General features: G+C 31.8%; 1 protein-coding gene across 1 annotated transcript in view; it reads right to left on the bottom strand.

Moving 5' to 3' along the window:
* LOC113394043 (guanylate cyclase 32E) overlaps positions 1–13,448 on the bottom strand; it is a 145,870-nt gene that overhangs the window by 110,582 nt on the left and 21,840 nt on the right. Inside the window, exon 3 of the mRNA XM_064215736.1 lies at positions 11,851–11,962. Coding sequence (XP_064071806.1) covers positions 11,851–11,962 — 112 coding nt within the window. The remainder of the gene's footprint in view (positions 1–11,850; positions 11,963–13,448) is intronic.

Below are 13,448 nucleotides of genomic sequence, written 5' to 3'. Positions count from 1 at the left end.
CACGGCATATTATAGTTCACATATACGGATGCACTCTGTATTCCCTCGCTCTCATAATCCGATGAGACGGCAAATCCGACTCAATCGGAAATAGTTTAGACGCAGGACCAACGGCGGTACGTGTCCGTAGCACGACAATGTACACACTTTTAACTTCCAGACTTCGGGCTTTTACTGAGGATTTTTTGGCAGAAAAATCCACTAACTTTTATCGGCAGTACCAAGTAGTTTGAACCCAAAACCTCGGGACCTGTCACTTTATGTAAATCCAAAAGACAAACGAGGCAGTCTCTGCTATGCATAACATTACAGTTATACACATCTGTAATTTATCAGGATTATTGTCACCATAAAAATTATGTCCTCTTTTGTGGGTTGGTACACTTCTATACGAAAGAGGCCAACTCTTCTTTCTAAATAGTTAATTCTTAACGTAAGAGGAATACTAGAGCACTTAATTTCTGGAAATTTTATCCATGTAGTAAAATTATATGGAGTATTTATTTTACATATTCACAAATGAGTAGTTTTATGTTCATTAAAGTGCAAGTATTTGTAGAAGGTAACAAGTTATGAATTAATGGCATATTTGATATTAGTTCCTGCGATGTGTGAAAACATATACAGAAATAAACCGTTTACAGAGTTATATTGCTTATATTTACGCCAAGGTTACTTATCACCACTGGCAATAGATATTGATACAGGAAGAAATATTAACCATTCCTTACATCGTCAATACATCCCCAACCTTAGAAACTAAAATATTATGTCGCTTTTGTCTATAATTACACTGGCTCACTCATCCCAAACCGTTAAAAAACAACACTGTGTATTGCTACTTAGTGATAGAATATACGATGAGTAGGTGCTGTCTATCCAGGCGGGCTTGCACCAGGCTCTATCGCCAATTTTGTTTTGTATTATCAAAACAGCCAATTTTACTAAACATCGTGTTTCGTTTATTTCGATAACTTATAAATATATCATTTTATAATAAAAATCTGCATCGTTAAATACGAAATAATGTAAAATTAACATAAAAAGCGGTGAGTTCTCCAAACAATAAACATTTCAAAGCATTACTAATTGAAACGTTCTACGTCAAAGTGAGAGCACCTCCTTAAATAGACATCTAATGTCATCAAACACTAAAATCCTCTAATCTCACTCGCTCAAATGTCTCCCCTGTGTAGTATATACATGTTTATATGAAATTTTTCCTTTTATAAAAAATTCATGATACCAACTAATCTTTTCTAATGACATCAAGGATTACATTGAGCTACAAGGATTATAGTAAGTCCTAGATTTATTATGAAACGGAATAATACATAGAATTACTTTTTGGCGGTTGAATATACAATAAGTGGGTGGTACCTATTCAGATGGGATTGCAGAAAGCCCTACTAGGACATAACATCTCCATTTCCAAGGTTGGCGGCGCATTGGTTATGTGAGAAATGATTAAAATTTCATACGGCGCCAATGTCACCTTTGAAAAAAGTCAGTCAATCACCTTTTCAATTAATATCTTCATTCCTATTTGAATTAAGTTAAATAGTAATGAAGATATTATATCTGTAACTATCTGACTAATTGTAAAAGTAATTATTTTTCACAGTATTTTATATTAATACATTTATAATCAATATAAGGTATATATATATATATATATCAAAATCAACACGTTATACTAACTATAAACTCTAAAATTTATTACCAGCCTGCTCTGTGGTTAGAACCCAAGACAACGGGACCTATTCTCATTAAGTCTGGAGTAAGAAAATTAGCAGTTTTTGAATCGCGCGCCTCGTCTCGGTAAGTACCACCCACTCATCAGATATTCTACCGCTGAATAGCAGTACCCAGTATTGTTGCACTTCAGTTTGAAGGGTGAGTGAGAAAATATAAATACAGACACAAGGAACATAACATCTTTATTCCCAAGGTTGGTACATTGGCAATGTAAGGAATGGTGAATATTTCTAACAGCGCCATTGTCTATGGGTGGTGGTGACCACTTTACATCAGACGGCCCATTTGCTCGTCGGCCATTAGAAAAAAAAGTTCTACTCCTAATACATATATTCCCTTTTGTGTAAGATTATCGTTCCATCGGATTATGAGAGCGAGGAAAGAAAACAATATCTTCAGTCTAGTCTTTGAAATTTTAGACGGGTTGAAAAAGACTTTTAATAAAGATTTGTAATTTATAATCTCATATACATAATTTTTTTTTTTTTATATGTCAATCCAGTTAAACCTAATGAGCATTTCGTTGTATATTACCAAGTAGCTGATAGCATAATATATTTATAAAATTATTTACGAATTATTCCTATAAATAATAGTCAATATCGAAAAAAAATTATATATTAATTTTCTTTACAAACGAAATTTCGAAAATAACTTTCTGAATATATAAATAAATTGGTAAACTAGACTGAGAACAACTGAGAGACAGAAACAACGTACTAAAGTCAAATTATCAAGACGCACTTTATCTTATAACATTTACCTAACTTCACAACAAAAGAATCAGGGTCGATGTACGCATTTCCCAGGGTTTTCCAGGTAAATCTATTGGTTAATCAAAAGTAACTGAAAGTCATCTAACAAAATTTTATATAAGGGGCTATTGATTCTGAAAAATCGCTCATGATAAGTATCATGTGTAATATTTCAGAAAAACAGCTGATCTTGGAAAAAAAACATGGTTCTTGTGGGATAGCTATGTAGCATAATTCTATAATTCCATCGTCACGTTTAAAAGTGGAATTAAAAGTGGAAAAACGGATTTTTTTCTAAAATCCCTTAAATATTAAACTGAGACTCTAATTAATTTCTTCGAGGGATTTCTGATCGTACACAATATTGCAATTTCATAATAAATTGTATAAATCTGAACATTCGTACCAGTCTTCTTATAGTCTATACTAATATATAAAGCGGAAGAGTTTGTTTGTTTGTTTGTTTAAACGCGCTAATCTCAGGAACTACTGGTCCGATTTGAAAAATTCTTTTTTTGTTGAATAGTCCAATTATAGAGGAAGGCTTTAGGCTATATAACATTACGCTGCGACCAATAGGAGCGCAGCGACAGTGAGAAATGTTGCAAAAACGGGGAAAATTATTCACATTTATGGACTTTCGATGCGTGCGCAGCATAAACGTTTTAAGTTACTCAAAAAATGTGTATGAAAGATATATTCCTCTTTTAATAATAAAAAAAAAGTCCGTGACACTATATGTCTATTTGTTAATAGTGTGCTAGCAGGCGGGACGCGGCGGCGGATGAGGGGGAGGCGGGTCAGCCCCGCCGCCGCGCTCGCCACTCTCACCCGCGGTGTAGTTCTGCGAAGTAGCAATGCACATAACGACTTAAAAAAAATAACATTCTTAATAGTTAAATTATTTATCAAAATTAGGTTTTGTTATCAGCTTATTTGCTCATTATTTTTTATCGTTTAAAATCGGTTACATTTAAATCATAATCTGCTGTAGTTTTAACTTACGATATAAGATAAAATTTCAATGAACATTCCTTCGTACTTTGCAAGTAAACAATTCAAACGTTTCACGGTATAAATAAGGTATAAACATTACATTACACACGTAAAAAAGTTCAAAATGGCGAGCGATACTTTCACCGATGCAGATTAATCATCACTGAGAAAATAAATTATGCAAATAAGCAAATAGGTGAATATCGTTTAAAATGACTACACAAATAAATTAGTAGTTCAATATTTCAAGTAATTTCTATTACGTTCAAGCATATTCAACACGGTTGTACTATAATCACCTTATGAAATAATAACACCAAAGGAGAAACAATCTAAACTTCTTATTGTTCGGTTTGTTTATCTTATTACGTTTAAGTTAATATTATTTGTTTTCAACCGACTTCAAAAAGGAGGAGGTTATCAATTCGTCTGTATTTTTTTTTTTTATATGTTTGTTACCTCATAACTTTTCACTGGATTTTGATAATTTTTTTTTGTTTGAAAGGTAGTGCTTCCCATGGGGCCACATTTTAATTTTATCCTGTTACGATGATGGTATCCCTATGAAAAAGATATAAGTCCTAAATGTGCATTATGTATGTGCGCGATAAATAGGTGAATAACTCAAAATTGTGCCAACCAATTTTAATTATTCTTTTTTTATTATAAAGGATATACTTCAAGGGTACTATGGTGAAAGTTTGGTAAGGTTCTGAGCATAGGATCCATGACAAAGTAACGGTACGGAAGGGAACGGAACAATTCTAAGGAGCACGTTAGCGATACTCGGCCGAATCTTTTAGAAACAAAAATTTTGACAAAAAAAAACCGACTTCAAAAGAGAAAAAAAATAATATGCTCTAAAAAGTAAAAAATAATTGCTTATTATTCTACAACTTAATAATCAAGTAACTTATTCTACTTACCAATATGTAGGTACGTTCTGTGTTTCCACGCAAGGAGATAAGTATGTACCTACCCACTTTAAATCTAACTTAACACAAACCTATGAATAACAAACAATGATCACAATATTTTTTAGATTTATACTATGTAAAATGAAATTAAAAATATTTAGACTATTTAAAAGTCAGCAAAGTTATTACGATAATATATTATAGTTAAAATTATTGTTATTTTTGGAGGCGGTGTCAGCCAAGGTAGGTTTGTAAATATATGATATACTCTAAATTTGTAAATCTGGTCTATCGATAAATACACTTCTTGATGTTTTTTTAAACCCTATACGTACATAGTGGTCCTATATAATGACAGAAAATTGGAATCAAAATTGAGTGTTTAAGCAAACATGTCTACCGTCAGGTATTACAATTCATGAACTTTTCTCCTAATCCAAGACAAAGAAAAGTCATTCAGATTTACTATTACATTTCCTGAACGTTTTGTTTGTTTTGGCAGAGTATGAATTTTGTTTGTGATTTATTTATTTACAATTGACTTTTTCTTTTGTCTTACATCCAGATGTCGATACACCTGCATCGAATTGTTAACAAAAAAAATATTCGCAATCGGACACTATTGTACAATATTTCTTTTATGTTTAAGAAAAGGGTTGTCATAATTGACCGTATAACAATAAGCAATAAAAACACAGATGTTGGTAATTTATTTAGACAAACTTTACCGGTAATTTTAAGAGGAACTAGAGCAGACATTGTAAGGTCTTGCCTTAAAAGTTCACCGTTCACCGAAATTTGTCCATACCTTAAAACTATCTACGAATATGAGAGCACATTTGGGGGGAGGAAGTACAAATTTTCCTTCAAAGTTACTTTTAATAGGAGATGGAAAAGTACCTCATTCTGAAAATAAAATTGAAATTGATCGCGATTTAGGAGAAAAAGTGACTAGCATAGAGGACTTAATATCAAAAGTTTACCCTAATATCGTCGAAATAGAAAATAAAGATTACCAATGGATGTGTCAAAGGGCAATATTGGCGGCGAGAAATAGTAGCGTTGACGAAATTAACGACCTAATTTTAACCAAACTTCCAGGCGATATAACTACCTACACATCTATTGATAATGTAATGGATCAAGAAGATGCTGTCCATTACCCACAAGAGTTTCTCAATTCTTTAAACCCGAGCGGCCTTCCACCACATTCCCTGAAGTTAAAAATAGGTGCTGCGATAGTTTTACTCAGAAATCTTAAACCACCAAATTTATGTAACGGGACCCGCCTTCAAGTAAAATTCCTTCGCAATAACGTGATCGTTGCAACAGTTTTGACTGGTCCGGCAGTTGGTCAAACAGTGCTTATACCTCGCATCCCAATGATTCCAAATGATTTACCTTTTAATTTTAAAAGAATTCAATTTCCCATTAAGTTATCTTTTGCCGTAACCATTAATAAATCACAGGGCCAAACATTTAAACACGTAGGAATCGATTTACGTCAAGACTGCTTTTCACACGGCCAACTATATGTCGCGTTGTCAAGATCGGGTTGCGGGCAAAATCAGTATGTTCTTCTACCACAAGAAAATCAAACTAAAAATATAATCTACGCTAAAGTACTGTAAAACATATTATTAAATCTTATTGACGATTATAATAACAAAAACCAACGTGAGCAATCAAACGATAATCGTGATAGTGTTTCCGACAACTACGCGAACGAAGTCGCGGGCACAGCTAGTATTAAATAATAATAATCACATAAGATGTGCTTATTCAATGAACACTTCTTATAGTTACCAGTAAACACACTATACAATTTAAAATTATTTTCCCGTAAATTATCTTCCGGGAGAAAGAGATGGTGGTGTGTTGTGAGAGTGAGTTAAGAAATATAATATTACAAGGACTTTAAATATACAAGTATTTTATTTTATAATATACAAGTATATTGTAATATGATATAAAAGCATGTAGGTAGCTTTCGTTGATTTTCTAATCGACTAAATTGAACATTTAATCAACATCCATCCATTATAATTGAATTGTGGGTAAACTTCTTTTTTTTAATAGGCAGGCGAACGGGTAAATTTATCACCTGATGATAAATGGTCAAAATCACCCATAGTCATCGGCGCTGTAAAAAATATTAATTGGCGGTAGAATACCCGATGAACGGGTGATATCAACCATTCACTTAACTTAACCAACCAATCAATCTTGCACCGAGCCGTACCACCAAATTAAAGGTGATCGGTGGAATCTTAAGTTCTGGACCAGTGGTACCATTAAATTTAGTCTTGTTAAATTACGATTCAAAAGTTTCTTGATTGATTTGATTTGACTTTTAAGCGTGCAACAATACAAAATTTAAATTTCGAAAATTGTCTGTACTATAACAGGCACAATAATTCAAAATTGGATTCCCACAAATTCATCATCCAGAAGATGAAGACGGAGTTTAGGCACGGACGTGTTTTGTTCAGAATATTCCCGTATTCAACTATCTCGATAGACAGTAAAGAATTTAAACTTTGTCAGGTATATTCAGTTGGTTGCGGAGAATTGCTAAAATGTTACAAAAAAAAAATCGAATGAATGAATGCGAAGGTTTTACATAATAAAAGAATAAAAAAATCTAAAACATCTAAGGCTGATTGAGGCTATTTCTATTACAGATAAATTCGCTGTGGAATGGTTCTAAAAATATAAATACCAAACGTGAAAAGGAAAGTTTTAGGTCCCATAGTAGATAAATATATACAAATAGAAAAATAAGTATTTCATGCAAACATTTTTTTTAAATTGAAATTGGTAAAAATGCTTATTAATTTGTATGGACTGCAGTGACATAAAAATTTAAAAAAAAAATTGCCGGGTTTGGTCTAACTATCAATTGAACGAATTATATTAAAGTGCATTCCGTGTATTTATGTTGATAATGCATATGAATAATAATTTATTTTTAATTACAATAATTCGAACTAAATATTTCAAACGAGTTTCATTTTTCAATTGCAGTGACAATTCAAAGAGTAACCGACTGCATTTGATGTCAAAGATTTATTATACCTAATATTATATTTGATTTATTGTTCGAAGGTAAAAAGAAATATTATATGATCCCACAGAGCGTCTTTCTCAAGATCTGATCAATAAGAAAGTATGTCATACTTTGAAGAAAATATTTGACTGTCTTTATTTAAAATCCGCACACCTTCTAGCCGCATACATTAGTATGATATTAGGTATGTCTGTCTAAAGGTCGTCTGAAAGAGATTACTGCTCAAGACTTTTGTACCATTTTAATTTTTTATGTTTTTCTCGCGTTTTGCTGGGCTATTTACTGTGTTTGTTTGTATTGTATATTTATTATAATTTATTAAACATACAAGCTTTAAGCTATATAAGCTACGTAAAAAATACAGATGGAGTCATAAAGAACAGATTGTAGTTTGTGACGGCGTCAATATACGAGTATATAATAAATAGTTTAATTCTCGTCTTTCCGCCTGACTTTTTGTCCATTCTAACTTCTGTTAAAAATTAATCTTAATACACCAATTAATGCAAAAGGGCAGCAAATGGGCCACCTTATGGTGCGTGCTCACCACCGCCCATAGACATTGGTACTGTAAGAAATATTAACCATTCCTTACATAGTCAATGCACCAGTAATCTGGGAACTTAGACGTTATGTCCATTGTACCCATAGTCACACTGGCTCATTGAACCTTCAAACTGGAATAATATATACGTACAATGATTGCCGAATGGTGGTACCGGGTCATCAAATTATCAATGAAGAATTACTTTTTGTCTAGTATTTAATAGTTTAAGTTTCTGAAAGCTTTACAAAAAATTTAAGTCGAATTCATTTAATACCCGACTGACGTGGTTCAGTCTGAACTATACTCTGAACTATGTACTTACTATATAATTATTCTTAAATACATCTTTAAGTCATGATCCAATAATTAAGATTTACAAATTTCCTAAAAAAAAGTATAAATATCTATATTTTGTTATCTTTATCTGTTAGTATCGGTAGATAAAATTTTTTAATCCAATTTTAGAACAGTTTAAAATAAGCGAATTGGCTAAAATTTTACATCGTTTTTTTTTTGTTATAAATTAAAATATAATCTTATACAATTTTATTGCAAGGATTATAAAGCTTGTCTTAAAATATACTTTTATTTATATCTATCAAATCAATCATGTATTTGATTCAAGTGAACTTAACAATAGGGTGTTTTTGAATCATTAATTTTTAATAGATGCTAGCGAGATCTCGTGTAATTGATTATTTTTGTGCATCCGCTTCAGTGAAATATTCATAATAGTCGACGACAATAATGACATTCTTATTATTTTCTAATTTACAAAAATATTTTCTCGCGAGTAATCGGACTTATGTAAGATGTCATGAGAATTATATTGGTATATTAATCTTGATATTACGACGTTATTTTAAAGAGTATTTTGTAATAATGTTATGTTAGCGTTCACTTTAAGTTTTCATATATAAATAAAGATACACTTTATATTTTAACAAAGAACTCTATATAGAAAAATATGTTTAAGTGAAAGTAAGTTTATTTGACGTTAAAAATAAAACAAACATCGACTTCTTAAAAGTAAATTTTAAAAAGATTATAGAAATTTGTAAAGGAGAAAAGATACGTAAATTATTTATTTTCAACTGACATCGAAGTAGACATCGATCATAAACATTTAAAAAATATTTTAGAACGGGTACTGAATAATGAAGACTTAATTTTTTTTTTTTTACACACTGGCTTAAGTCGAAGCGTTGACGGATTTAATTTTTTTAAATATTTCAGGCCAATTAAGAATTGTTTAAGTACTGAAATGTTTAAACTATAAATTCACCTATAACTATAATTTTATTTAGACTTAATAACACTAATGCATTTGTTATGTTCGAAACGTTTTACACCTTCAGCCACTTTGATTAAATCTTCCACAATATTCTAGTTTCTCCTTAAATGTATTTTTAAAACATGTGCGTGGGAGTTATGCAAAGGCTAATTTTATACACAAGCATATTAAAAATAGGTAACGTAACAAACAATAACTACTTTATTTAACTATAATATGGTAAAAGACTACTACCGGTGGCCGTTTTATTTAATGTAATCCTGTAAGCCTTGGCGCATTGCTGCAGTAAAAAACATTAACCATTCCTTACATTGCCAATGCACTGTCAATTTTGGCTACTGAGATATTAAGTCTCTTGTGCCTGTTACACTGGTTCACTAGCCGTTTAAATCGAAACACGACAATACTAAGGTGTGATATTTGGCGGTAGAATATAATATTACGATGAAAAGGCGAATAAGAAAAGCATTTTGTTTGAAGGTAGCTTGAATCTGTGTATATTATATTCTATGTGACATTTTCTAATTTGACAAACAATTGTTATTACCTCTGTATTGAATAAAATAAATTGATTTGATATAAAAAAACCAAGCGGTTTCTTTCTCGGCTACCTTCGTAAACGAACAATCATCTTTAATCATAAACATGGGTGTATAAAATACGACTAATATTTTATTTTATTTTATTTTAATTTAGTTTATTAAGAAAGCAAACAGTGACATTAAAAAATATTAAATGACAAATATATATAACAATTCACCATTTAGATGCTCTCGCATATTATGCATATTATGTCTAACTAAAAAAATTAAAAAAAATAAACTAATATAATCTACAAGAAATAATAGTATCAAAATTGTCTTCATTGTTATTCTATTTACACTAGCTAATACAAATATGTATTGTATTGTTAGGAAATGGGCTTCCTATTTACGAGACGAACTCGCACTGTGCTCTGGCACAATAGATTTTCTACGTAGACGAACTAATACAAAGCGTAATTATAATATTTGCTTTATGTGGACTCGCTATTTTTTCCTAATCTGTAGTTCTTTGATTTATATAAAATTCAACTCAGTTATGCGGACAGCTAAATATCTTTAAAATATTAAATACAGACAGATACACAAGTATGTGTTACGTTTTCGAGTGTCAAGTCGTCGTATTCCACTTCCCTGGTTACCAATAAGCGGAGAGATTGATTCAATTTGCCGCCATTATGGTTTTGGTGGTCGACTTGCATGGATACGTAGAGAGATATATTCCGTGTTCGGTGGAGTGCTTAACCATAATATGTGGCTTACTACTAAATGAACCGTTCAAATTATCATTATAATTATATTGGATTGATGTTCTTGTAGCTTATACGGATACATTATGAAGTCTCTGGTTCGAACCCTCGGTTGCGACTATAAACACTACAAAGTTTTTCTGTGACAGCAGCTCCGCAGCACTGAGTTTAAAAATTAGTATTACACGTCCGTGTTTCGTAAAGCTAACATCATTGATCCTTATATATCTCCGATCGTGTAAAATTACTGCTCCATTAGAATATGAAAGTCAAGGAATACAGTCCTATGCATCTTCTGCATAACGTATTTTCCTAAGCAGTTGGTTTGTCTTTGAAATTGGTTAGTTCCCGAAATTTGGTATGGAGCGAGTATTCTGATTATAATTTATTATTCGATCTCGCAGCGATATTTTAATAAAGGCTAAAAGATACAGATTACTAAAAAAGTATCTAAGTAGATTAGTTATAAGAAATTACTATCCTTAATTCGTAAAATTTAATACTATTTAATATTCTGTTGTAAGTTACTAAAATAACTTTTCTATTATTACAAGATCTTACTCGCCTTCTTCGCTGAGTATAAAATAACCCTGAAAAAATTAAATAATATTCAACGGAATTTATGTATGTAGTTTTATGATGTATGTGACATGTACCGTTATTTTTCTTTCCTATACTTAAGGTTCCTGGATGAGTTTTCTCTCTTAGTGATAAATCTGCCTCTTGCCTACACTTTTCTATATTATTTTTGTGTACGTTTCATACAAAGAATATTTTTTTATTTTCTTGTTTCATACATCCTATAACAATAATTTGGGCCAACTTTACTGAATAGTATTTATAACTGAAATAACATGTCATTTGAATTTTACGTATGTTCCCTCCTTTTTTTTTCTCGCTGGAAAAACGCTTTACGCGCTTCCCCCACGTGATGGAAAGTGGGGGAGTGTGTGGGACTCCCCGGAGCCCTGGACGCCGAGTGCGCCTAGGTACGCCGGGTTTACCCACTAAAAAACCAGCGGTGCCTTCTCCGTCTTTCGGCGGGCGCCACGGGATCGCTTACGCATGCTACCGTGACGCCCTGACGGTCGGCCCGCCTATGCGGGCCTCCAACACCTAGAGAGGGTTCTCGGGGTTCGTATGTACCCTTCGTATGTACCCTCCTGACGTAAGCAATAAAATTTTAAAATTAAACGTTTTATATAAATAAATGACTACTTACGTGAGAGATGAGAGGCAGATTCCAAGCAGCAGCAAGCTTCGCCTCCGTGTGACATGTGCCATCAGGTCCGAAGAATGCCACCACACCAAGGTCACGCATTTGCGTCATAACCCTGTAGAAGACATTTTCAGCATCAGAAATCAGAACATATAACAAATCTATTTGAAACTGTAACGCGATTTCACGAGACTGTTGTTGTGAAATCAGCTCATTAATCAATTGCTGGAAAATAATAATCCGTATTACGTTATATAGTAATGAGTTCTACTGAAATACATAAATCTGAATTCATTCGCTTAAGCTCAAACACGACACGAATAGAACAACTGGCATAATTTAAAAACTTAACTGAAGGTTGTTGGTTTGAGTCCGATAGGGAATTTAAACTTGTATAATATTCATTTGGATTCATTAAAATTGGGCTGTAATCTGAACGCGCATTGATCGCCTATTGCTTGATCAACTGCCAGTGTCTGTTCAGATTAAATACAACCTGTATTTGATTTTAATTAATGTTTTAACTGGAAGTTGGACTGACTGACAGCTGTCACTTTGCATTGGTATAATAATATCGTACACATTTTGGTAATTAATTGACAGATCGTATTGATGTTCATCGATGACGATATATTAAATTAATATTTGCCATTCATTTCTTTTTTATTTTATTTTATTTATTTAATGTAAAAGAAATAACATTTGGAAAAACATATCTAGCAGTACAACAAAAACAATAGATGGCTTTACTGTGCACTGAGATAATATGCATAGGATTAATTGCTTATAATAAAATATTTCTTTATTCTTTAATAAATATTAATCCCGAGACGTACGTTAAGATTAAGTCTAGACGCTACGAATGAATGATTTTTACTTTTAATTTTAAAAACTACTTTGATCATAATACTAATTAAGTGTCAAAAACAAATAATTTGAAGATACCTGACAAAAAAAATGAATAGCATCGATCACATTCCAAGCATGAAATATTTCTCTAACTCAAATTAATATTCCCGTTGAGTACAGAAAACGCTTAAATTGCGCGCCTAATTTAAAATTATAAGATAAGATAAAGTAGATCTACTAATTTATTAATCTACTAATACGTTATAACAAAATCATGCAGATATAAAGGCTTAATTAATAGTAAATAGATAGAAAAGGAAAGTCATCATAAATTTATTTACTTTTTCTTTATTTTTACTTAATTTTGTTTACTCTCGATTCAATCTCGCCTATTTGCTGATTTTGTGCTACTTTCCAAAAACATTGATTTTTATTTGCGATTTTATGAATGATTTTGACGTGTATAAATTAACGCCAACGCTAAGACTGGGGCCAGGGTGTTACATATGTTGTGTCTTCGTTACAATCTACAACGCAAAATATTCACTCATAATGATAACTGCTGCTAAACTTATATACAAAATTATACATGGTTGCATTACGCCATTAGAAAAAAATATAATGTATCCAACCCAAGAAAACAATGTGACCTAAATTTCATTATATGTTTTATACTTACAAATAATACAAAATTGCAAGCGTGTAAGGAATTAAGATTTATTTTTTGTTAACATTAATAAAGCTATAAAAAT

This window comes from Vanessa tameamea, chromosome 9 (assembly GCF_037043105.1).
Source record: "Vanessa tameamea isolate UH-Manoa-2023 chromosome 9, ilVanTame1 primary haplotype, whole genome shotgun sequence".
Classification (NCBI taxonomy): Eukaryota; Metazoa; Arthropoda; class Insecta; order Lepidoptera; family Nymphalidae; genus Vanessa; species Vanessa tameamea.
The sequence above is the reverse complement of the archived record's forward strand: the minus strand, read 5'-3'. Positions and strand labels throughout refer to the sequence as shown.